Source organism: Pteropus vampyrus, unplaced genomic scaffold, assembly GCF_000151845.1.
Source record: "Pteropus vampyrus isolate Shadow unplaced genomic scaffold, Pvam_2.0 Scaffold97, whole genome shotgun sequence".
Lineage (NCBI taxonomy): Eukaryota > Metazoa > Chordata > Mammalia > Chiroptera > Pteropodidae > Pteropus > Pteropus vampyrus.
In genome coordinates, this window is record NW_011888878.1 from 7831850 (window position 1) to 7858554 (window position 26705).

A 26705-nucleotide genomic window follows, 5' to 3' on the forward strand; every position below is an offset into this window, starting at 1 on the left:
GCGGCCGCGGCGTAGGAAGGGGAGGAGGAGGAGAAGGAGAAGGGGTGGGTTGGGCTGGCTTGGGGCTCGGACTGGAGGCCGGAAGCGGCAGGAACTGTTAGGCACTGGTGGTCTTCAAGGTAGTCACGTGGTGGGTGGTCAGGTCTCCGGGCGGTCGGGTGTAGGCCCCGGGATCTGGCCGCCTGTGGCGGGAGTAGGCGGTACTCTGCTGGGCCTGGGTCCCGGGCGCCTGTCCCCGTCAGCTTCCGCGGCAGCCACCATGTGGTGCCTACACTGCAACTCGGAGCGGACTCAGTCGCTGCTGGAGCTGGAGCTTGACTGCGGGTAAGGGCCCCGGGCGGGGCCGAGGCCAGGGGCTGGACGCGAGGGCTTCAGCGAGAAGACAGTGGGGACCTGCTGAACGCAGGCTGCCGAGGCAGGGCCCGGCGTGCCAGCGGCACCCCAGCCACTGCACATTTGCATGCAGTGTGTTGTGGGTTTGTGAGAGAGCCTGGCGCTGTTTTTCTGCGCGATGGTTTGTTAGAGACTGCTTGGGGTGTAAGTATGCCAGAGAGAGGCTGGGGAAAAAGGTGTGCGAGAGTGCTTGAGACTGTCAGGACAGGTGCCTGTGTGAAGAAGGTGACAGGATTGAGTGTGTCTATATTAGTGTGTGTCAACCAGACACCAGACCTGAGTCTGCCTGTGAGAAGATGCTGTCAGAATGGAAGAGTGTGTGTTCACACTTGCGAGTGATGTGTGTGGGTGAGTTTACGCGGCAGAAACTGATGGGAATTGGAATCAGGTGCAAGAGCAAGTGGTCTGGAGTTTGTGAGTGTGACCAGGAGGCCTCTGTGCTTGTGTCTGGGCCAGAGGTTGACAGAGAGGCCTGGTTATGGGAGACCCTAGGCTTCTGTGTGGGATTACATGTCTGCTCTGTTACGGCAAGTGTATGCGAGGCTGAGGTGTTGTGTGCAGGTAGTACAGGGGCTGTGTGCAGGTGGTCCAGGTATGCTTCCAGTGGGCTACTTGGGAGTGCACTGGGGTGCTTGAAGTTGAGGGAGGTTGAGTACTGTGTAGCTACTGCTGTGAGGGTGCTGCTGGTAGGGTTGGAGGTGTTTGTTTATGTACACAAGGTGTGGTCAGGAATGGAGTCTGAGGAGATGAGTGTATGTCTCAGAGACTAACCCTTTTCTGCTGTGGGCCTGTGGAGTGGCTGTCTGAACATCCAAGGGCCCATATTTATGGAGAGAGAGGGAGAGAGTGTATTTATGTGCTGGGAATATCGATTTCCCCACTCCTCTCTTATAGCCAACACAGCCACCCCCTGAGCTGTCTGCAGAACCCTTGAAGGAGTAGGGCTGTGGGTCGGAGATTTGTTGACAAGCCAATTTGGCTTATGTCAGGCCCCTTGTGGGGAGGCCCACTTGCAGCCATTTGATTTTTGAGTTCAAAAATTCTGCAGCAGGTGTCTGGCAGTTGCACTGAGAACATGCATATGTTCCTGTCTGCTCCTTCCTTACCCCAGGAGACTGAAGCATCATATAGGGTTGTGGGGATGGGGTTCCCAAGGACCCATTGCTCCTTGCATCTGGGGCAGAGGCCAAGAAAGCTGCAGCTGCAGGGCCAGCTGTCTGGAATCAGTGGAACAGTCTGAGAATGAGGGTCATGATATTCATATCCCACATGTGCTGCTGCCTTATGCAGCTGTCCCACCTGGTATTGTGTTTGCATTCTTGTCTTTGTGCTACTAGCATTCCTATGTTGCAGGAGAGAAAACTGAAGCTGACTGTTTCAGTCTCCTCAGCACCAAGCCTCTGTGGTTTATTGAGAGTGCCTGCTGTGTATGGTTCCTCCTCTAGGCGCTGGGGACATAGTAGTTCACCCTTCAGCCTCGGAACAGGTGGGTCACATTTGCTCCCGAGTGCCTGGGATGTGGTTCCAAAGGAAGCCTGGCCTGCGAAGGCTCAGCCAGTAGAGCCAGGAGCATCTTGCACTGGCTGGCTTGCCCCCACCCAGAGTTCTTCTCCCCTCTCTAAACCCCGAAAGGATCCAGCATGCTTCAGGGACCTCAGAAGACCCCCCTGTCTGTAACAGTCCAAGACAAGCTCTCCCACCACAGCGTACCACCCTGCGATCACAGGTCTCTCTAACTGTGCTTTTGCAGCACCTGATGCTTTACGGTTTGAGCCTCCAGGCAGCCCAGATCTCTCCCTACCCTCCCTTTCTAAATAGGCACATTAAGGTAGGGAATCCAATGACATGAGCAGAATATTACAAGAGGAGCCTGGAGTAGAACCCAGATGTTCTGATACCGGGACTCTGAAGGGCCCCAGCCAGCCCTGCGGGGATTTTCAGGCTTTTGCTCAAGGAAGTCTGACTATGAAATAGATGTGCTAATATTTACACAGCTTCAGTTCAAAAACATGGACAGGACTGACATCTGCACAAACAGTGAGATGAATGGGTAAATAGGTGTTTCTGGAAGGGACTGAACAGGGCTCCTGGGGCTATGAGAGGTGTGTGTGTGTGTGTGTGTGTGTGTGTGTATGTGTACGTGTGTACATGAATGTTATATGGCTGGACTCTGTGGAACATGGGATCATAGTTTGCCAGTGGAATATGAGTCCAAGGCAGCTGAGAGAGGCAAACAGATTTTGTTTCAAATATCAGCTTAGCTTTATGAGTTTATACAAGTTACCGCACCCCTCTGAGCCTCAGTCTCCCACTCTGTGAAAGGGAATGAAAATACACTTCACAGAAGTGCCTGAGAATGTGGGTGTCTAATAGCCCTTACCCAGCTGGCCAACTCTAAGCCTCAAGTCAGATGCTGTGATCATCCAAGTCAGCAGGCTGTTCTTCCCACCACCACTGACTCCTTCTGATTTTCTTCTTTCTCTGTTGTAAATTTCCTTTGAATTACGATGATGCGTAGAATATCCGCCCACTAAGCACAGAGACAAGATGACAGCAGTTCTCATGGGCTTAGACCCAGCCAGAGGCCTGGGGAGAGTTTCACAGACGTGGCCCAGTTCGCCTGTGGAAGTGTGTGTATTTGTGTGGTGGGGGAGGATGCTCAGAGGCTGTTCAGTGTGATTTATCATTTGTCCTCAAAAGCAAATCGTAATGACTTTAGGGCCATTAAGGGTCTTGAATTAATTGGTTTGGCCTTATAGAATCTGGCTGCTCCCACTGCATGAGCTGCTGCTGAAAGAAAATTGATGGTGATTATGGTAGAAAACATGGCATGGTGACACCTAGACCTTGGACATTTTCCTTAGGTTTTCTGTGCCTTGGTTCCCCCATTTGTAATGGTGGTGCCAGTTACAGCTCAAGGAGTTCTGAGGATTGATGAGTTAATCCACATAAAATGCTTAAACAGCGGAGTAAACACTTGATAGATGGTGGCTTTTAGCTAGTGTTTCAGAGCTGAGAGGTTCAATTGTGCTGGAACTGGACCATATTACTTGTTCAGGGAAGGTGTATTGCTAGACAAGAATAGATGATCTCTCTTTTTGGCCATGGACCAGGCCAGGGTTAAAAGAGAGTGAGGCAGAGAGATGGCAGTGAGAAAAGTGGTGGAAGGGCCAGGGCTGTTTATGGTGTGAGGCAGTGGCTACTGGGGGTGAGACAGATTGCAGACTTGGTGAGAAGGTACTAAAACCCATAGGCTGTATGCGTTCTTATAGCCTGCTGTCCCCAGCTGTTCTCACTAATAATAGACAGTTACGAGTATTTTGCCCATGGATTAGAAAAATTTAAACTCAGCTAGGTTGACGATTTCTTAGGATGGGCAAATGGCCTGTACCATGGTAGTATCTGACATTTGGGTGGCCTTTGAATTTTACACATGCTTATTTTATTTGAACCTCCTAAGAATCCTGGGAAGTAGCTGGTATCATTCCCATTTTACAGATAAGGAAATCAAGGTAAGAAAAATGAAAATAATGTATTCAAACTTTGCAGAACATAGATTTAATCTTGTGGTTAATGTATATCTTTCCCCTTCCTGAAATTGTGCGGTTTGGACTTTTTAGAGTGGAGGATGAGACAGAGACAGGAAGGGGTCGGGGAGTAGGGAGAAGGGAACCTGCAGGAACCCCATAGGGCCATTTGTGGATGGACACAGGGACATCACACTTTGCAGAGCAGGCAGAGCACCCTTGGAAAGCTCTGTCTAGTGCCTTTGAATATCAAAAACATGTTTGCCAGCCCCATAAGGTTATCTGGGTATAAGAACTGTCCTCCCTATTCCCTGCTGATATCGGGATGACTGAACTGGAGATGATGGAAGAGAAAGGGCTAAAAGAATGCCGATTCAAAGTAGGTGCTCAGTAAATACCAGCCACTCTTGTGGTTCTTTCTAATTGGTATATCCACCACAGTTATTGTCCTTATTGCTGTCATATCCCTGTATAGATGCTGAAGTGCAGGATGCGAAGTGCAGTTAGTCCTGGGTAAGGGTTGGGGAAGAAATGTTTGGGGGAAGCAGCAGCTCTTCTTTCTGCTGTAAGTGGAGGGGAGGGGCAAGCATACAAATACAAATTCTCTGTTCCCTCTGGGGCCCTTGACCTTTTGCAGAGCCATAATTTACATGTACAGGGTTTGGGTTTTGTTTTAATTTGTTTTTCCACTTATTTAGTAAAAATGGCAAAACCGCTCAGGAAGATAATAGGCTTTGATATGAATTGCAAATTCTTAGCACTGTTTTGAACTTTTTCTTATGGAAAATTTAAAAAATACAGAAGCAGAGAGAATGGCATAATGACCCCCATGGGCAATTTTATTTCCTTGCCCCCAGATTATTTTGAAGTAAATACCAGACATTTTGTTGATTTTTACATCAAGGACCTGCTTCGTGGTCAGTCTTATTTCAGGCAGTGGAGGTGTCATGTTGCCTGGCCGGCCCGGCTGGGCCTTTGGGGCAGAGCCTTCCCTCAACAGCCCCTGGTTCTGCCGGCAGCCTAGGCCAGTTTCTCAGTCTGGAAGACCAAGTTATACCTGTCTCATTTGGAGAAATCTATGTGGGAGGCCCTCTGTCTAGAAGTGAGCAGGGGAAGCCAGGCCTATGAGTCCACTTCAGGCAGGGCTTTCCTGGGGAAGAGGTGCCCAAAAGCACTTGCCTTCACGCCTTGGCTCCCCAGGCAGGACTGGGGCTCTCTGCTGTGTCCCAACAGGTCCCTGCCTGCTGCCCCTGGGTTGCCCCTTGGCGAGTGATAGAGTCAGGAGGTGACACTTGCTTTAAACCGTGCCCCTCGGACATATTGGCCCCTCACTGTGCTTGGCCTCCTGTCAGCCTGACACACTGCCTCCAAGCGCTCTTCTCTCTGACTTAAGAGACTGGCCCTCTTGGGTGTTTTCCCACCACACTGCAGCATCTTCCCAGCCCGCTTGGCCAGCTCCTCTCCCTCCCCATACTGGTGTGTCAGCACTGGGATTCTCGAGGCCCTCTTCTTCTCGCCACATAGTCTTTTCCATCCTTTAGCTTCTAACCTGGCTCTTTATTACTTCGTTTCCCAACTCTGCTTCTCCATGTTTTCATCCATCTACTCAGGCTCTGCCCAGAATACTAGAGTCATCCTCACCCCTTCTTTCACCTTTACCCAATGCACCCCTTCATCACTCAATGCTGGGGCATCCCATGGTGCCTCATTTGGAAACTGGCACATAGTAGGTGCTCAAGAAATTGTAGTTGTTATCATTCTTATGAATATATTATTAATATCCCTAGTGGCTAACAGTTCTTAACACATAGAGGGCCCTCAACCACGTTTAGTTAATAAACCAACAGTAAGCCTGAGTTGACTAGCCCTGGTCAGTTCACCCCTTGCTCTCTCATGTGCGGATGCTGGTATTGCTGGTATTCCTGTTTCTGAGCTAAGGCTGCTCCTTGAGGCCCCTTCCCATGGTTGTCTGCTCACTGCCTGATAGCCCCACTTAGTCCCTGTGATACCTCTTTGTACGGAAGTAATAACAATCCTGTATTTCATTATTGATAGCAGCTACCTCAAGCACTTCCTGGGTGACAGGCCCCAAACTGAGGATTTGTATGTGTGTTTATGACTGTGAGATGGACAATACCCCCATTTTATGGCTGAGAAATTGAGGCTAGAGAGACCAAGTCACTTGCCCAAGGTCACAGAGCTCCTGCATGCCAGATGCCAAACAGTTGCCAGGGAAGGGCTCTGTGTGCCAGTTGCAGGAGGTTGAGGGGGACAGTGTTCGCTACCCTGAGCCTTTTTTCTCTCTCCAGACTCTTTCTGTCCACCTGCTCTGAGTACCATATGCAGATGTGGGCCCGTCAGGTCAATACTGACGTGCTGTGGAGTCTTGTGGCTACTGCGCTATATAGGCCCAGATCTTGAGAGGAGAGGAGGAATTTGGTGGGTAGACAAGGCAGGTGGGTTTTCTCCTGCTTTGGGAGAAGCATGGTGAAGATTGGGGTGTGAAGCAGCTTGCTCCATCTGCCAGTGGACCAGTGCCTCAGTCAGCCTTTGCTCTCCTCACCATCTGTGTGAGTCATGTGGCCTTGGGTAAATTACATCACCTCTCTATGCCTCAGTTTCTCCATCTACAAAATGGGAAGATGATATAACACCTACTTCAAAAGGTGGTTTTATACAACACCACGAATGAACTCTCATGTAAACTATAGACTCTGGGCGATGATGATGTGTCTGTGTAGGTTCACCAACTGTAACAGATGCAGCACTCCACTGCTCTGCTGGGGAGATCGGTGGGTGGGGATAGCTGTGCATGTGGGGAGGGCAGAGGCTATATGAGAACTCTGCACATTCTGTTCATGTTTGTAGGGAGCCTAAAACTACTTTAAAAAATAAAAATCTATTTTAAAAAGTTATAAAACAATATGACTTAGGTCCATGTGAAGTGCCCAGAGCAGTGCCAGGAACAGCAGATATTATCTGTTGTTGTGTTGTTATTCTTTTCACCATCATCAATTCATTCATTCTATATGCTCTTTGACTACTGTGCTGGCACTGAGGGCACAAACACATAGAACAAGCCTCTCTCGGGGTCATCTCACAGTGGGGCGGAGGAGTCTCATGGGCTATACTCCCTCTGCTGTGGGGCACCAAGTGTCCCAGGAAGAATAGCATGAGTGAACTGGCACAACAGCACATAGCTGCCAGCCTATAGACAGAACCACATGGATGGAGCTTTGGAGTGAGATAGGGTTGGCAAGACATTTAGCAGACTGGGAGATGGGTATCAGTTTGGACCATGACAAAAACTTTAAGCCAGAAAGAATTTGGATAGTTTGCATTTTAGAGTTTGCATTTCTGGCACCTGAGGCTGGGCAAGTGTAAGGGGAAACCCCAAGGGCAGCTTGGTAATGGTGGCAATCTGAGATGGAACTGGAGAGCTAGGATTGAGCGGGCCACACTCCTGGCATTGGCTGAGAGGGTCGGCCAGAGGCTGGGAGGCCTGCAAGATGGGCATCTTTCTCCTTTCCACCCATACTCTTTCCCAGAGGCAGGCTCCCTGGCCTGTACCTCACTTCCAGAACTCCTGGGGCATCCCTGGGGCCCAGTGCAGCCCTGTCTGCTGGAGCCTTCCACAGAGAACTGCTTTATTTAAGTCCATTTTGCGTGTATGGAAATAACTAGAGGCCTATGTATTTAATTTGGCTTAGCCAGGAAGATTTTGGCTGTGTGTGTGCACGTTGAAAATCTTTCCAAGTGAGCCCAGGGGTTAGAAGCTCTGTTAATCTTTATGCAGTCAAAACCAACAAGAACTGTCCTGGCAGAGGGCAGGCTATAGGAAATGGCTAATAAAAAATACAGAATGGGTGGAAATTGATGCCAGCTGCAGAGGAGACCATGGCGAGGGAAGCAGTTTTGTAAACTGTTACTGATGACCAGGTAAGTAAGCTATGGGTAGAATGAAGGGAAAGGGGCTTTTGAAAGTATAAAGTACTATACAGACACACCAGAGATGTTCTTGGTTTCCCGAGCAGGGAGTGCTTAATTTGGTGTTGGGCTGGGGAGCGCTTCTGATGCCCCTCTTTCTGGCCTTGGCAAGCCCAGCAAAGCCTCTAGGTTGAGCCCTTCTTCTCTGATCAATAGTGTGAAGCAGAAACAGCCCCATACATTTGCATAGGGATTTGCAGTTGGCAAAGTGTGTCCTTGCTTGGTTCCCACATTCCTATTGGGTAATTGGGGCAGGAAAGATCCCCATTGCAAAGATGAGACACTGGAGGCCCAGAGAGCTGAGGTAACTTATCACAGGTCACTCAGCCCAGAAATGGGGAAGCTGGACTCGACCTGGTCTGACCTCCACCCAGGGTTTCCCCACCCACCCCATGGGCACATGTAGAGCCACAGGGGCATCGTTTTGGAGACAGGCAAAGGGTCTCCTGAAGGTGTGCAGAGCTTGAGTTCAAACCCCAGGATGTGACCTAAGATCCTAGTTTGGGAATAAACACTGGAGATCAGATGCCTTTTAAATTATATCTTGACTGTATGAAATTGTGGAAGGAGGATATGCATTGAAACTAGGTGACTATGCTGACTGTTTGATTGCAGACTGTGATCAGTGTGATGGCATTACTTTGATAGAGTCTTCTAAAAATCAAACAGAGAACACAACAGAGCAGAAGGTCTTGGCATTCCCACGAGCTGAGCAGAGCTATGGCAATTCTTGAGCCCTGTCCCTTGGGACTTGGTATTCTAAATCAGGTTTCTTGGAAATGACTGATCCCAGATCTGACTTCTGCTCTTTGAGTTGGGTCTTAAATTTTGTGGGATTTTTGCAAGCATCGTAAGCAAATACAGATGCCCTCGATAGGCAGGAAGGTGATGTAAAGAAGAGCAGGCAAGGTATGGTAAGGACTGTGGTGGTGGGAGAGCACCTGCTAACTGAAGAATGTGGCTGCTACCACACTGTCTGACTCTTATCAAGCAAGAATATGGACCCAGTGTGGCCAGAGCCTCTATTGCCCGCTCCAAAGAGAAGTCAGATTTTCTTTTTTATATTTTTTCTGTTTTAGATGAGGCAACCCTTGGTTGACCTCACAGATTGCAAGGACCTTGTCAGTTTACAATCCCTTATTTTTATTTTTTATTTTTTATGCCTACAGCACCTGGTCTTCCTAGGTGGTCTCCCATCTAAGTACTAAAAAGGCCTGACCCTGCTTAGCTTCTGAGATTAGATGGGATCGGGCTTATTCAGGGTGGCATGGTCATAGACCAGATTTTCATATAAAGTCTCTAGATGATAAAATGTTGATGATTCATTCCAGTTTAAAAAAAAAAAATGGAAAAAAAATAACTGGGCCAGGGGCTACGATTCAGGACCTCTGTGTTGAGACCTATTGAGCGCCCTGCACAGAGGCCCTCTGTCTCCCAAAGAGCTCTGTGCCATTTAAAATGTCCATTTAAGGAGTAGCAGGGTGCTGGGCCTGGCTCTCCAGTGGCTCCATGCCTCCCAGCCAGCTGTCCCTGGGGTGCAACCCAGGATCCCAGATGGATGGGCCTAACCCTTGCCTCAGTCTTGGCCCAAATGGCCCAGGGAGAGTAAAGGGCTTTTTCACAGCCTCTCTCTGGAAGGGCTGCCTATCCTGGGTTTGGCTGCAGGACTGGCATTAGAGGCCTGATTTTCCTCTTGGGTTAGGCCAGTCCCCTGGTTTGATGCTCTGGTCCCCAGGATGTTGGATGAGATCCTCGGGCAGGTTGGGATCCTCTCTAGGACTGATAGTGATACCACTATGAGTGGTACCTTCTTAAGCAAAGGCCCTGGCTGGACTTGACTGCAGGATGTTTGCTCCCTACCCCTTCTTTACAGGTCTAGAGCCTCATGACTCCCTCTGCCAGCTGGCTTTGAGCCCAAGTAAAAGCACATTTGCCAGCCTGTGGGGCGAGTCTCTGCCCCTGCTTTTTGTCTGAGGCTGTGCCAGTGTCGGCCCAGCCCAGCTGGCTTCCCAGGATTTTGGGAGTTGGGCTCGGAGCAGAGGTGGGCCCAGGGGAGCTGAGCCAGGGCACACCTGAGGGGTAGGATTGCATGTGGCCCCTGTTTCTTTGTGACTCAAGGGGAATGGTGTTCTGGGTGAAGAATGCGTGTCTCCACTTCGGAGAAACTTAACAGTTTCTGTGTCTGTTTAGTATTTCCAAGGCCTAGGTATAGGGCAAAGGAGTGAGTGTGGACACAGGTCCTGTCACAGCTGTGCCATGTGTCACTTGCATGACCTGGTTAAGTCTCTCTCCCTTCTAGGCCTCAGTGTTCCCTCTTGTAAATGGTAGAGGAATAAACCCTGCCATTGTCTTATGGGGAGTGAATGAGGTAGCCTAGGTGAAATGCCAGGGGAGGCCGGGATGAGGGTGATGCCACTCAAAGGTCTTAGAGGAAGAGAGTCATGTAATCCTCAGGGCTCCTGTCCTGGGAGAAGCTGAGGCATGTTGCCGAAGTTGGGTAGGGCCCACTCGGCACAGAGCTCTATGGCTTTAGGGCCTGATTATCCATTGGGCGCCATCATTCCCATCTCTGTATTTGTTGAATGAATGATTGATGCTATTTCCCAGGTTTGTATAGGTTCCTTAGTCACTGGTGCATCACTTATTCATTCTTTGTTCATTCATTCATTCATTCATTCAACAAATACCCCTGTTGTGCCAAACCCTGTTCTCACACAGGGGACTCCTGAACCAGGGACAAGTTACAAGGGCAGCACCCCTCTGCCCTTGTGGAGCTTATGTACTCTAATGGTAAGAGATAAACTTATAAATCATAATGAATGACAAAGGGTAGTCAAATAATGAGACGTGCTATGAAGAAACCGAAGAGCTCCTTGTGATGGAGACAGGGGAGGTGTGGGGAGATGGTACTTGTAGATCCAGAGCACTCCTTTTCTTTCCTCCTGCCAGGGTGACCCCTTTCCCCACCTGTGCCATGCTCTGAATGCCTTGGTACACCCTGCACTGGTACTCACATGCCACAAAAGTCTTCCCTTAGCCTTACGCTGGGTGCCATGTTTACACACAGCTGAGACCCTCGGCCCTCTCTGATGGGAACCCCCAAAGTTGTAAATGGATAGAAGAGATCTGATTGTAGGTTCTTGAGGCTGACCCCTGATCCTCCTTGTCTCTTGGAACCTGAATTCTAATCTCCAAAACCACTCTAGTCCTCCAAGCTATTTTAATGACAGTGACTCAGAGTGGTGGGAATGCCCAGCCCTGCTCCACAGGCAGACAGACAGACAGATGTTCTTTATGTTTGAGAGTAAGGCCTGGGCCGAGGAGACTAGAGCCACCACCTCCCCAGGGCCCGAAAGCCAACCTTGGCAAACATGTTGTTAACAGGCTAGGGCAAGGGTCTGGCTGTGTGCACTGTGTGCACAGGACAGGGGGCTTTTCTTTCTTCCCTCTGGCTATGTGATTGATGAGAATGAGCCCTGTGTGAGGAAGAGCGCTGTCTTGGCCACTCCTGGAATAATTCCCGGCTAATTAGGCTCAGCTTCAGCTGTCTGCAGGGCTCCCCACCGGTTCCCTGACTCCACCATGATGCCACTAATTGGCAGCCTGGTCCCCGCCATGCAGGTGGGAAACTGAGGCTCACAGAAGTTAGGGTAGAACCCAGGTGTTGGAGTCCAGCCCAGACTCTCACTGTTGCTCACATCATTACTTTAGAGTGGTGAGTGCCTCACAGAGTTGTTTTGAGTCAGCTGCCATTGTCGTGCCCATTCCTATACCAGCTTGGTCATCCAGGAAAACTGCACTTTTCCTGATATGCTTGAGGGGCCTGAGAAGACCCCTCAGCTCCTAACTGCTGCCCTCATCCCCTCCTTTGGTCTGTTCGTCTCTCCAGCAGCAGCCGACAAACGGGAAATGCTGAATGTTGGTCAGTAAGCAAAGCTCTAAAAATAACCTCCCGCTTTGAGTTCATTGTTTGGAGTCCTGTATTTTACAGGTATATAAAAGCCACTTCTGAAGGTCTTGGGTACTGGGTAATTAGAGATAATGCTGCAGCCTGTGAGGTGGACTTGGGCAGGGCAGGCCTCAGGCTGGGAAGTCAGCAAGACCCTCTCTCCCAGAGGTGGTGGAACAGTCAGCCATCCAAAGGTCTGTGGGTTGCAGAGGCCAGGAGGCGTGGGGATGGAGACCAGGGCCAGAGGTAGGGGATACGGGCCCACTCCCTGCAAATGAACATAGTTGCACCCCTTCCCCCCCCACCCCCCGCCTCCCGCCATTTTCTCTTGGCTTACCCAGTTCAAACCTCAGGCTCCTGAAATTGGCCCTGCTTGAGCCTCAGCTTGTTGAGGAGAAGGGGTGCCAGGCCCCCTGGGGGCAGCCTACTGACCTCCCTTCCTGCCTCCCAGAGGAAAGCAAGACCCCCAGAGGAGGGACTCCCCTCTTGTTGTATCCACACCCACCAGGTTAACCTTAGCCCATGCCCAGCGCCCTTTCCTTCTCCCATGGCCTCCTCTTCTCCTGTCACCATTCAGAAGTGCCCAGGTCTCTTCCAGCTTTAAAACCACAAGCCTGGAAAACCCAGCTCTCTTCAGCTACCACTCCATCTCCACTTTCTTCACAGCCACAGTCCTCTAAATTTATCTTCAGCCCCCATGCTTCTGTCCCAGCTCCCTCTCTTACTCCACGCAGCTCAGCTTCTGTCCCAGCTCCTAGCCAACAGCTTTTGACTATGTCCCTGTTCTTAGCTTCCTCAACTTCTTGATAATGTCTGGCCTCCCCATACTGGCTTCCAGGACCTTAAGGACTCCTGTCCTTCTTCCTGCTCCTCCCATAGCTGTCTTGCTGTTTAGGCATGCTGCTGTCCCTCAGATTGGTCCTCTTCTCTGTCCTGCTGGCACCGCCTAGCTTAGGGCCCATTGTTCTCCCAGAGTCACTGCCATGGCTCCTTCCATCCTTCTCTCGCTAATGTCTTGCACTCTGCAGTTGCCTTTCTAGAATCCTACTTCTGTCCTGTCCCACCCCAGTTACACCTTGGACCCTTCCTCAACCTCGCCCTGATCATAGGGTCAAATGCAAACTCCTTTACGAGACTTAACAAGGTCCTAAAAATTCTGGTCTTACCTTCCTCCCATACATATTCCTGCCACACAACTTTTCTATCTCTGTACACACCATAGACTCCCATCTCTGTCTGCTCAGCCTTCACAAAGGGCATGTCCTCAGCTGGAAGCACCCCTTACCTGCCACTTGGCTACTTCTCCTTAGGTCCTGGCTGATTGCATGTGCCTTCCAGGAAACCCTCCTGTCTCTGGTGCTGGATCTCTGCTCACCATCCTATGGGACCTGATGCTTCCTCCATTACTGTTCCTAACACAAGCCATCATCATTATTTAACTGCATTCCCCAGTATCCCCATGAGGGTGGAGTCATGTCTGTGTGTTCATGGCCATGTCTCCAGTGCATGCCTGACACAAATCTGTCACATAGTGGCATTCAGTAAATGTTCACAGAATGAAGAGATTGCCTGGGGAAGAGTGGAGTTGCAGTGAGGATCCTGGGAGAGTGCAAATCTTCCAGGGGATGGCTTGTTTTGTGTCTACATTATGGTCCCAGTGCAATCTGGCTGCCCCTGCCCATGGTTTGATGAAGAAGACTTTTTTAGGTACAGATAAATATCTCTAGAGAGATTAAAACCAGTGAGGTTTTTAAATCACCTTTCTTGTTTTAGAAAACAAAACTCTGTAGTAAGTTTTCTTGTTAGCTATATTTTAAGCCTAAATAAGGAAGCTGGGTTAGGCCAACCCACTCAGGCATTGGCCTGGGTACCAAGTTGTCCTATAGGGGCCCAGGAAGAGGCTGAGCTCTCTGGACACTTAGACAAGGCACTGGCTTGGCCTAGTGCTTACTCACCCTCATGATAGCCTTGTGAGCCAGGTGAATTGAGGACTATTTCTCTGGTGGGATACTGAGGTCTAACCCCATGGGGGAACTCATACAAGACAAACAGCGAGTGGCAGAGCTATGGCTGGCAGGTCTGTGCTCTTTGCACTAGTGAAGCAGGCTGGGCCAGGCCTCAGGCTTCTCATGGGGCAGGCAGGTATCCACTACCAGGCAGGGAGCCGGCTGGGGGCCCAGAGAACTGTAGGTGACTGCCAGTCCACTCAACAATAGATGCCACATGGGAATGCATTCTCTTCTGATTTTTGTTTTCTAAGAAAAGCCAGAAATCTGGATTTTGAGTAAACATTCCTGGTACCTAGTTCTAATTTAAGAAAGAAAAAGAAAACAAGGCTACCACTTCTCTGTAGACCAAGCAGTGCCACGCGGCCTAGACCCAGGCCCTCAGCCATGGTTGTAGGGCAGTGGAAGGTGAGAGGCTGGCAGAGAGAACTTAGGCAGTTCTTTCCTCCTCATAGGGCCTCATTTCCTCATTTGTCTGATGGAGGGAGGGGCTTGACAATTATGGGATTCCAGACAGGCCACATGTCACAATCGCTGGGGCTCTTTCAAAATACCATTCATGCATCTCAGCCACTGACTGGCCCTTTGAAGTCTCCCCAGGGAAGTCTAGGAATCAGCTGGTATGGGCGCCATGAGTATAGGCCCTCTGAGGCCTTCTGGTTCTGAGAGTTATCTCTGTTGTTACCACTAGTTCCTGGCCAGAGGGGTCTTTGTACCTTTCAAGCCCTAGAGTTGGGGACGGGGGTAGCAAAGCTTCCAGCTTTCCTTTTAAAAACCTGTTTCTAGATAATTCCAAGTCATGTTTGTGTGCATTTTCTGCATTGAAATGTTAACTTTGAGTATTTTGTATGTCTGTGGTTCCCTATCCTGCCATCCCCAACCAGAATCTGAAATGTCACTTGATGGCCTGGCTGTGACCTACATAAGTGGATTGTTTAAAAAAAAAAAAAAAAAAAAAGCTTCCCTGGCTTGATAGGATTAGTTCTATGTGTGTTTACTTTCTGTGTGCCAGATGCTATTCTGGAGCCCCAGCTCTCATGGGACAAATATCCTAGTGGAGAAACCACACAGTCACATTCCCACATATAGTGGTATGGCGGTGGCATAACGCTATAGAGAGAAATGGAGCAGGGAAAGATAAAGGAGGGCTGGTGGATGGGGGTTTGGTTTTAGTTCAAGAAAAGGCTCACTGAAACTCACATGACCTTTGAGCAGAGAGCTGAAGATGAGGGAATGAGCCAGGTGGATGTCTGGGAGAAGAGACACCCGGCAAGAGAAACAGCATATACAAAGGTCCAGAGGTAGGAGTATGTCAGGAGTGTAGAGAGGAGGAATGACTAGGAGGTCATGGGGCTGGGGTGTGATGAGGTAGAGAAGATACCTGGTCAGAGCTGTATTTTAATCAGGATCCCAGCTGTCCTGAGAGAGGCCAGAAGAGCCCACTGGAGAGGCTTTGGCTTTAATGCAGGGGAATGGTTAAGGCGAGGCAGACCAGGCTGGTGGGAGGGGGTGGGGACAGGCCAAGTGGTCAGATACTGGCTCTATTTTAAAAGTGGAACAGTCTGATTTGCTAATAGATGGGAACTGGGTGTGAGAAAAAGAGAATTGCCAAGAGTGACTCTCAGATTATTGGCCTGAGCAGCTGGAAGGCTCAAGTTGCCAGAGATGGGATAGGCTGGTAGAATTGCTGGCCTAGGGAGTGCAAGAGCTCATTTTTGAGCCTTCATTAGAGATATCTACTAGTCATCAAAAGGGAAGTGCTTGGGCAATTGGATTTTGGGTTTATTTGATTCCTTTGTGATTACTGTATATCCTCATTAAAGCAAATTTGGAAACTGGGTAAAGCAGAAACCCTCCTGACTCCCCTTGACCTCTGCCAGGCCCTATATGGGTGCTTTCTAGATTGTCCAGAAAGCTCATTATCTCCCTCATTTTGGATACTGTACTCCAGGTCATCCAGCCAAAAGTCACATTGGATGTTTAGATGGATGTCACATTGAGCCTGTGCCTCACATATATTCAAGCCCTATATCTTTTCAGTTCCTGTGAAGGCTGCAGCCTTCCCTGCCCTTCTGGTCTAGGCCTTAACAGTGTCTGGAGTCTCTGAGTGCAGGGCTCAACATCTGTGCCCATGCATGTGCTGCCCCTCTGTCCACCCTCCCTGAACTTTTACTGTGCCCTGCAGGCTGGCCTGTGCCCCTTCCTGCTCACTACTTTTCCTGAGGATCTTCTAGGTCATGTTCATCCTGACTTTGCCCACCAGGGGAAATGCCCAGCATTACCGGGCTTTGGTCTAGGAGGTCCCTAGCTCCTCCTTCCTAACAGTCACTGAGCTTGAGGTGTTCCTGAGGCTCCATAAGTCCCTTCGGTTGCAAGCTGGGCACGTGTCCTCTTCAAGAACCACTTATCAGCTATGGGCCAGGCTACAAGGCTTGAGACATCCTTGGAAACACTTCCTCCCTCAGACAAGGGAGGAAGATGTGAATGACCTGTATAGGAGCAGCCTCCCTGAGTCCCTTGGGGAAGCCATGTCTGTCCCCTTCTTGCTGGGTACACTAACTCTGTGTTCCTTTACACATTCCCCCTTCCTCTGAAGTCCACTCCTCTGTGTTCTTATACTCTGTGCCTTGGGGCCAGGCCAGCCCTTGCTGGCTGCCTTCAAGCTCGGGAACTTTTCACAGTGGAAAGCACTGGCAGAATGACATGCACTTGAATGCTGGCTCTGCTCTGAGCCCTGCAATCTTAGGAAAGCCACAAATTCTTTGAGTCTTCGTTTCTCATCTGCAAAATGGGGAGAGCAATGCCTTCTCGATGGGGTCATTACAGGGATTAAATACATGGACTTAGCTTGTGCCAGGACTCCCACATGGCACAGTGTGTGTGACTGTGTGGTGAGCCACGCCAGTCCTTTAAAGGCTGGTTTTCCAGATGCTACTGGAGTTCTACACTACCCCAAGGCAGCCCCTTCTCCAGTAAGTGAACTGCTAAAAACATCCCTGAATCTCCCAGGTTGCCTGCATCTTGCTTCCGGACCTGTGGCCCTGCCTGATCCCTTTGCCCCAGGACAGCCTCTCAGAGACCTGGGGTGGTAGCTGGTCCTGAGGCTGCTCTTTTCCAGCTGATCCATACTTGCTCTTGCTCAAAGGACATGACCTCCAGTTCCTTCCCTCCTTCACCGCCTTCCCAAACCCTGCCCTGTCTATGTCCCTCCCCTAGGACCTGGAGCAGAGCAAGACCATCCCCTTCCTGTCCTGCTTGATAAACCTGGGTTAATGTGACCTAGGCAGCGGAGAATTGCAGAAAACCCCATGGAGGAGCTTACGAAGGCTGAGATTTAGCTGGCGCTACCCCACCCTGGACTCCCTTTCTAGAAATCAGAAACCCTGAAAGTAGAGCATGGGGAAGGCACAAGGCCTGGAGGCCTGGGGGTCATATGTATTTTGGGAAGCTGTTTTGCTCTAGCCTGTGAAGACTGCCAGTAGTCTGGAATGAGGCTCCTAGCATTTAACCACAGGAAGGCTTTCAGATCACTACTTCCTCCAGCATGGGGCCCAGCCCACTCGGACTTTACCATGTGATATAACCACGGCTGGCCACATGCAACTCAGGTTTATTTATCTCATGACCACTCACTAGCCCAAGACTCCCAGGCTCTAGACCCCAGCCCTGCCTCAGCATGTCAACTGCATGTTCTTCCTCTGGGTAGCTAGGTGTCAGGTACACATGCTTGGGGTCAAGTCCCAGGCCCACTCCTTCCTGCATAGGTGACCTCAGCCCAGTGGCTCAGCTCCACCAAGCCCCAGGTTCATCTGCAGAAGGGACAGTAACCTGGCTTCCTCCTAGCTCCCAGAGATTCTGCTGATCTTACAAGCCATGTAATTTAAACACCCAACACAATACCTGTACCTGGCAGGTTTATGGGCGAAAGTTGCTGTGGCATAATCCCAATCCAAGTGTATGTGACTAAGAAGTCATGTAAGCCCAAGTGGGTAAGTGTGTAGACTCTGTAGCCAGACTGCCTGGGTTCGCATTTCACTCCCTAGTTGTATGACCTTGAGAATGTGCTTAACCCCTTCTTCTGGGTGGTTTAGAGGACTAAATGAGTTACATGTAAGGCTTAGAGCACTGCTAACTATATAGACATTAGCTGTTATTATTACCATCATCATCATTATTGATGTTGGAGGTGAATAGCTGGCCACCTAACAGTGGGTCTCTCTTTCTGCTGTGCCTGTTTGCCTGTGCTCAGAGCCTCCTCTGACTAACATTTTTCTTGAGAAATGTCATTTATGACTTCATAGGTCATAATTAGAGACATCCGTGGCTGAGAGGCCGAGGGCCCCCCACTCTGACTCACTCCTCAGCTAGAGTCAGGACGTGGTATCTGGGCTGTGGGGCCGGAATCCCTTTCTAGGACTTTCCCACTCTCCTTAGGGACTCATCACCAGCATTTACAGCCCATGGCTGGAGGTGGGTATCCTCAGAGAGAGAGAGGCTCTGCAGCAGGCAGGGGCAGGTGACTCTGGCTCCCACACTGGGCCTCAGCCCCTCCCTCTAATTGCTGGAATGTGTGAGTTGGGGCCTCAGTCAAAGAATAATCAGAGACAGCAATTAGAAAGCGCTTTTTATCAGCCAAGCAGTCTTTTAAGGACTTTACCTGTATTGACTCTGGTAAGCCTCTCAACAGTTGTGTGAAGTCTAATGGCCCCCATTTTACAGGAAAGGAAACTGAGGCACAGAAGTGTTCCTGCTTGTGGTCACACAGTTGATAAGCAGTGGAATCAAAATTTCAGCCCAGACATCTGGCTTGGAGGCTGTAGCAAAGAGCCCATAGAGCTCCCTCACTTGGCAGAAAGGAGGCAGGGCATGGTGGCAGTGGGGAGAACATTTCAAAACGTGTTCTGTTCTTATGTGTCTTCCATCGTCCTAGGGAAGTTGAAAACTCTGGATGCTGTTCTATAATGATCCAGCCATTTCCCTACATAAAGATAATACAGACTGGCCTCCAGTGGAGGAAGGCGTGTTTAGAAAACTGGAGAGGAGAGGAGCAGCTTGGGGTAGCTGTCCAGTGACTCAGAGCTTAGAGTCCCTGGGCTGGCCGGGGAGAGGGGCTACTGGGGCCTAATGTGGACATATCCATGTGCAGCTCCAGTCCTGTCTCGGCTGGTTCCACCTCCGGGCCCTGCTGTGCACATGTGGATCTTATATAAGCCCGTCTCCAGTTTCTGTCTTTGCTGGAGGCCAGGGCTTTGAGGGACCCAGCCCTCACAGAACAGGACTCTTGGAGGACTCTCTTTCTCCCTGCACCCCCTCCAAGTAATCCACATGGTGACGAAGAGTGTGGGAGTGGGGGCTGCAATAGACAGGTGGCTTGGTGGAGGAAGTAGGATTTGAGCTGAGTCCTGGGTATGACCCCGCAGAGGCCAGGAAATACAAGTAAAGGATAGTTAGGAGACATGGGGTGGGGTACAGATTCAGACAGTCCATTGCAGCTTCTAATCAGTATAGGAGTCCTTTCGCCACACCTCTGACTGGTGTCGGACCTACTGTATTCCTCCAGTGACAGAGAGCTCACCACCTACTAAACCCTAACCACGTGAGAGCATTCTTTCTCATTTGGGGCAACATTCGTCATAATTCTGTCTGCAGGAGAAATCTGCTCCATCCTCTCCTTGTCAACCCATCAGAGGCTCGATGACAGGTATCATATCTTCCCTCTGCTGCTTTTTTCCTGGCCAAGTAATTGCTGGTCTTAGTGGGAGGTGGTTTCCAGACCTCGAGTCTTTTTCTTGGTAAACTGTGATTTTGGGCTTGGCAATTAGAGTTCATCTCACATGCCTGCTAGGGTCAATTTTGTGGAGTGCTGTGTTGGAAGATGTGCGGAAGGAGCCTGTGATCAATTAGCAATGTCTGCCATAAGCCAGTAGAAGGTAGGGCAAGCACGTGCCTTGGGTTTGCGATCCCCACTCTGGGGCTCTGGATGGTTGATCAGGTGCCACACCAATACATGGTCTTGTGCTGTGATCTTACACAGGGCTGTTTTCACTTCTTCTTATTAATTCATGTTAGTGAATGGCTTTTCAGCTGTATCAGTTCATATTAAATTTATGGCAGCCAAAAAAGAAATCCCCCAGTCTTTTTCATAAGAACAGCCATCAAAGCAGATCTTCCACTATCTTGACATTGATACTATATGGATATATATTTAACTGAGTCCCTTGTTGACAGGCACTTAAATTATTTCCAAATATTCATAGTTAGAAACAATACAGCAGAGAAATTCATTGTATTTACCTCTTTTCTTAATGTGAATCTCTAGAAGAGAGATTGCTGGACCAAGAGCATCTTCTCAGTGTGCAGGTAGAAGCCACCTAATCATCATAAAATGTTCCAGAAACTCTAAACTATCAGGGACTTGGAACAGGTGCCCACCCTGTTCCTTGATTTGCATGTGGCCCAGCAGTCTGTGAGAGATCACAAGTCTAATTGTGGAAATGAGGACTGATTTCAGAATATTCCGTCCTGGCTGATGGACTCAGGTTGTGGGAGAAGCTTCCCCAAGGGAGCTGACCTGGGTAGCAAGATATTGAACTTCACATGGGAAATAACTGTGGCATACAGGTGGTATGCAAGCGTGGTGTGGGGGTTGGGGTGGGGTGGCTGGTGGCTCAAAAAGGCAAAGGCAGGAGTGGGAGCGGCGGGGGGCGGCGGGGTAGGAGTAGAGGTAGGAAGTGGTGGTGGGGCTGGGCTTGGGCTTGGCAGTTAGTTCTCTGACCCAAAAGTCCTACCTATGTACTCAGATCAAAAGCAAAAATCTTTGTCCCTAGTGCAATTCGCTTGAGGATCTTGCTGCGGGGAGGGAGATGACTGTTCTGCTCACATTTGATACTTTTTCCTTCCCAAAGAAGGAACTGGGGTTAGAGCTGAGTACTAGTCAGGACAGAGGCTTAGATCCTTAAGTTTCAGGGTGTTGCTGTAAATAAAACATCTTTATGGGTTTAGTCAGTCAAGCATCCTCATTATTTAATTTGATAATTATTTCTAGCTACTACTCTGAAAAAGTTCTACCTAATTCTGAGAGTGCTCGTTGCTGAGCATACTTGTCAACACTTGGGCATTTTCACTTAAAATAATTATCTTCCTGTTAGCCAGATTAAGAAAAAAATTCTTCTTCTAATGTCTAATAATGTGTAGCTAATGATTATGAACAATAAGAAGTGATGTTTCTTTGATTCAAGACCAGTTCTTAAGCTACATACCTACATTCATGCTGTGCTCACTTTTATACACTCTTTTATTGGAGGACAGTGTTGGTTGTGGCACCATGCTGGCTGCAGTTGTAGGGCCTGGTCATTTCTTTTCTTACTGGGGTAGTTAGAGGTTGGTTTTGATTTTTTTGGATGTGGAAGGGCTGCCCCATTGCATAACTCAAGGGGACACCGTTCATGTAGATTGACAGGACTTGGTGAGAGATTGAATAGTGCATGGATGGGGATTGTCTGTAGGGGAGGGACTAAAGTGATGATGTCCAGGACTCTGGCTTAGGTCATTGAGTCACTGTGTGGTGATGGGGGAAAGATCACAAGTTAGGTTTGAGGCACATAGGATGTCCAGTGGAGATGATGTAAGTTCCATTATCCAGCACACAATAGGCATGGGGAAATGCTTTCATTCATTCAGCAATGAGCACATGTGTTGGCACTTGGGGAACATCGATAAGCAAAACAGACAAATTACCCCTGCCCTCATAGAACTTATGTACTGATGTGAGAGTTCAGACAACAAACCAAAAAAATATGATACATTATACAGTGTGTTACAAGGTGATGATCTTCATGGTGGGGGGAGCAGAGTAGGGGATTAGGAATGCTGGGGAGAGGGAGGTGTGGTTTTAAATTGGGCAGAGATCAGGAAAGTGTTCCAGGCAAAGAGAATAGCCAATGCAAAGGCTCTGAGGTGAGAACATACCTGACTCGAGAAGAGGGGAAGCCAGTAAGGCTGGAACAGAATGAGCATGAGGAAGAGGAACCAAGATGAAGTCAGATCTTGAAAGACATTGCAAAGACAGTGTCTTCTAAGTGTGATTGGGAGCAGGGGAGGCACTTGATTTGGTTTCTGTTTTATCAGGATCACACTCTGACTGCTGTGGGGAGAAGAAAGACAGGGAGACCAGTGAGGAGGCTGTTGTGATAATCCAGGGAGCGGGTACTGGTAGCCTGGACCACCTACTGAGCCTGGGTGTGTTTGGAAGGTATGGCTAATAATAGAGAAGCTGGATTTTTCATCCTGGTGAAGGGAAGGGCTGTGGGTGATTGTCAGACCCCTTCCGTTGTCCTTGAGAGAAGCCCTCTCTCTCAAGCATGTTCTGGAACCTGCTGGCCCAAGGCATTCAGCAACCAGATAATTCAGAGAGCAGAAATCCTGGGCTGGCACGAACCCAGAAAGTCCTTCCTCTCCCCAACCATCTCTGTTCCTATAAGATCCAAAGAGTGCCCCTCTGACTGGGCCAAAGAAAGTCTTTTTCCAGGGTGGCCACTCATGCTGATGTACTGCCTGTGAGCCCAGGCAGCCAGGCCCTTCTCTACTACAGGGTAAGGTACAGCCCTTAGTTCAGTGACCCTCAATAGCTTCTCTTAACCGTAGTCCCCTCTGCCCCATCCCACAGCCAACTGAGAATGATGACAACTTCTCAAATTCACAGGCAGACCCAGGCCCATACTCCCCTCTCTGCTGTTAGGAAGAATGCCCTGTTTTGCCTGTTCACATTTGTTTTGAGGCCAGATAAGCAAAGGCTAGGGAAAGGGTTGAATCCATCGCTGACATGAGAGGTGGATACTGCTTCTTTCTCCCAGAGTGTCAGGGCAAAGTGATGAGTGTCCAGGCCTGCCACTCCTTGGCAGAACCGCCAGCAGCACAGAAGCACCCTTGAGGCATGAGGAGCTTCTGCCTCCAAAAACCTGCGCAAAAACTGCTGTTTCCATGTGTTTCTGCAAACTTAGGGTAGTCAGACTATTTTAAATCCATCTGAGCATATGGATTGCATCTTTTCAAGGACAAGATTTTGTTTCCTGTCACCTCTTGCTCAGAAACAGATTTGGCCCCTGACTGAAGCATTTCCAGCATGTGGATATGTGTGTGGAAAGGCTTTTTTTGTGAGGTGCTCACAGGCTGCACAGAGAAGGTTAGACAGTGGGAGGAGTGTGGGGCTTTGGACCACATGACTGAGATGGGCTTTTCTGCTATCTGCTCATCTGTAAGTTGGGCTTCAGTCAGTCACCTTGGGGCCTGATATGGGGATCCCTTCACTCTTCCACACACTATTTATTGTGAGGCACTGTTCAAAGCTTTATGAAATTGTCAATGTAAAAAATGTCCAAACCTGTAGAATGAATGTATTTAAGCCAAACTGATGACATCCCGGAAACCAAGATCTCAAAAGCTCCAGAGAATGACAGTTTTGCAGTTTCTTTAATACCTTTGGAATTGAGGGAACACAAAGATTATATGAAGGTGGGAGAAAGCAAGGTACAGGATTGTTAATAAGATTATATGCTCCCTTGAGTGTAGTTATTTCTTTGAGGAGTCTCAAAAAGAGAATTACTCTGGCATTTCAAAGGTGTGTTAACCTAAACGCACAGGAACAACCAGGCAGGGCTTGCTTATGGGAAAGAAAAACCTTTCGCTAAAAAAATTGTATATGCCTGGGGTATGACTACCCACCATGACCTGCCCAGTAGGAATTTATGATCAGATCACCCTGTGAGGTTACTTTCCATAATTTCCCCCTTTTGATCATAAATCAGTCTGAAGATTGCATTGATGACCAACCTTTTGGTCAGATAGTGTGGTCACATAGTGCTAGTAAGGACTTCCTAGGAAGTCTCAGTATCGACGTCATCTTGTTGACCATTGGGGTTGAGACAATACCACAATAATGGGATGTGAGTTGAGTCCAAATTTTCCCAAAAGGGAAGAGCAGGTAAATGGGAAGCAGTCAGGCCTTCTGGGCCTTCATTACCCAAAACACTATGTAGTTTTAATTACAAATCCTGTGAAATACCATGATCCAAGTGTTGCCATGTGTCTTACTTTTCTTTATTTTGCTTCTAGTGTAATATTTACAAGAGTATTAATGGTTAACTTACACATCTTCAGTAATCATAAACAGTTGGGCTATATAGAAAAAAACAAAGAACAAGTGTAACTATTATTACGACTATATTATTGGCAGATGGGTAAAGATAATCAAACAAAATGGTTTCCGAGTTCACATCAATCCATAGATATACAGGCCTTGTCGATGTCTTCGGATAGTTTTCTACCTCTGATATCAGCTGCTTCTCATCCTAGAGGAGTCTTTGATGTCTGTTGTGGGCAGAAGCAAGTTTTAGGGAAAAGGGTGGATGTTTATTTGCTGTTAGGCGCTTCATAAGTTCCCTTCCAATGAGGTTGGACAGTGTTTTTTTATTTGATGTCCTTTCCATTAAACATAATCTTCAGGTTGCAGTCAATGATTTTAAAGTCTTTGTCTCTTTTCAGTAATGTTAACTCATAAGTTCCTTCATCTAATTTAAGTCCAGCCTAAATGCACTAAGATGCATGAAAGAATGCAAAAAACAAAAAATGGGGTTTACCATGGATCAAGGAAGAGCTAAGCAGCCATCCTGGGTTTCCCATAGCCCCGACTATTTGTTTTTTCTATCACTTATTTTAGAAAGCTTTCCACACAATTTAACATAAATTCTTTTTAGGTATTCCTGGTGGACTTCTGAATACCACAGTTATTCCTAGTAGTTTTAGTTACATATATTGAGATTTTCACCCTTAAAACCTTAATTTCTAATGAAAACTAAGAAGTCAAATTTTTGAAGACATTTTATAACCTCTAGAAACATATTTCATAGGTGTCAAAGTCAATTATTAACATGGACTTATTTTTGTAAAACTGGGTAAAATATAAATACTATGTTTAATATCAATAATTTGAAAGATATGTCTGTTCTACTTAAACCAACAAACTTAAACTAGCTTTTATTTACTAAGGATTAATCTTAGATCACATAAACTCGAAAAGCATTTGGGTTAGTTTCTATATTTCTGAGAATTTTAGAATACCCAGTCCTTACAAGTGGTTGCCTTCAAAATCAATTAATTATAATTTATTAAATTAATTTTAACAATACCATCTGGAAGTAGAAAGTTATCTCACATTTACAACATACATATATAGACACACATACAGACAGACAAGAGGCCGTCTAGCCGTGAGAAAAACTCACTAGTTTATAAAAGGGCAGTTGGATCCAAATTTTGTTTTGGAAGTTGGGATAAAAAGACACTTCAAAGTTTTATCTGTCCTTGACAAGTCAAGTTTCAAATGACCTTCCCCCTTTTAAAATAAGGACAGCTTTTTTTTAAGACCTCAAAGAATTGGGTTGCCACTTAAACTATATCATAGGTTGATCCATTTATCTAAATCCTCTTCTTGAAACTTCAAGTGACCAATTAAATGTTTCATTCTGCATAATTTTATAGCTGGCTTTTTCTAATTGTGTGTGCAAACAATTAATTTACAAGTATAAAAGGATCCTTATCTCTGCCATCTTCCTTCTGGAGTGTTAATGGGGAGGCTGACTGTCATAGGGTTTTGTCAGCCTTGGAAGCACAATATCCATTGTTAATTTTAGTTTTCCTTTGAGATCTGTAGAGTCTGAACAGACTTCTAGAAAAACAGAAAACAAAAAAAACAGCCTTTACTCGCATATCTCCAGACTAGCCAAATGTGGTGAATATCCCTATAGGACTGTTTCACACCCTAGAGGAAATTTTTCCTCAGGCAACCCCAGAAAGATCCTTAGTCACTAAGAATACCTGTGATTCAGGTTGGGGAAGCAAGTGTCCTTTCTCTTTCAGAGTTGAAGAGAGTTTAGTCCTTCATTTAACCAGCAAAGGTTTTGTTCAGACTCTCAGTAAGCAATCCAATTAAAAAAAAAAATTCTTTTTAAGTAGCAACCCATTTTTAACCTCCTTTCCCTGGGTTACCTCAACCCTTTACCTACCTTGAGGATTTTCCAAGAATAGTTCACATAAAGTCAGGATCTGCTACCTAAAGCAGGGAGGTCCAGGATTCCAAGAGAAAACTCACTCAAGTTTTCCTAATGTGAAGTAGAGAGCCAGTGGAGCACAATGGGCTTGTGCTGGCACCTAGCACCAGATCCAGGACCACAGGATGGTCCTGGGTGGGTTTCTTCAGACTCCTGCGGACTGTGCCAAGTAAATGTCAACATAAGAAACATCCCAACCTGTAAGGAATTTTTGTACCTGATTATTTAAGCCAAACTGATGACATGCTGGAAGCAGGTTCTCAAATGGTCTGAAGAATGATAGTTTTGTAGTTTATTTTATACATTGTAATTAAGGAGAGAATGTAAGGCAGATTACACGAAGGTGGGAGAAGCAAGGTACAGGATAGTTAACAAAATTATGTGCTCCCTTGAGGGTGATTATGCTTCTTAGGGGTCTGAAGAGCATTTCAAAGATGTGTTAACCTAGATGCACAAAAACAATGGAGAGGATTTGCTTCAGACAAAGTTGAACCTTTTATAGGCCTGGGGCATGACTACCCACTATGACCTGCCCAGTTAGGATTATGATCAGATCACCCTGTGAGGTTACTTTCTGCTTAGGTTTATTACAGAGCCTCTTTTTCGTCCATAAAACAATAGTAGAATTTTAAGTTCTACATGTTCCCATCCCTTTCCCTACCCAGCGCATCCACACTAGGCCCAAAGGAAGCTACAGTTGGGTGACTGATGTCAGGAGAGTCTTGAAGGGTGGTATTCT

General features: G+C 47.8%; 1 protein-coding gene and 1 pseudogene across 10 annotated transcripts in view; one reads left to right on the forward strand and one right to left on the reverse strand.

Moving 5' to 3' along the window:
* IQSEC1 (IQ motif and Sec7 domain 1) overlaps positions 1-26705 on the forward strand; it is a 117208-nt gene that overhangs the window by 45094 nt on the left and 45409 nt on the right. The window contains exons 1-2 of one of the 10 annotated variants that reach the window (XM_023533183.1): positions 200-324; positions 21990-22113. The exons of 7 other annotated variants lie outside the window; for them this stretch is intronic. Coding sequence is in view for 2 of the 3 variants with exons in the window: in XM_011364470.2 (XP_011362772.1) it covers positions 260-324 (65 nt within the window). In the remaining variant the exon portion in view is untranslated. Of the gene's footprint in view, positions 1-27; positions 325-21989; positions 22114-26705 lie in introns of those variants that run through there. 2 more of the 10 variants (XM_011364470.2, XM_011364472.2) reach the window with 2 other exon arrangements.
* Positions 9068-9186, reverse strand: LOC111742611 (annotated as a pseudogene).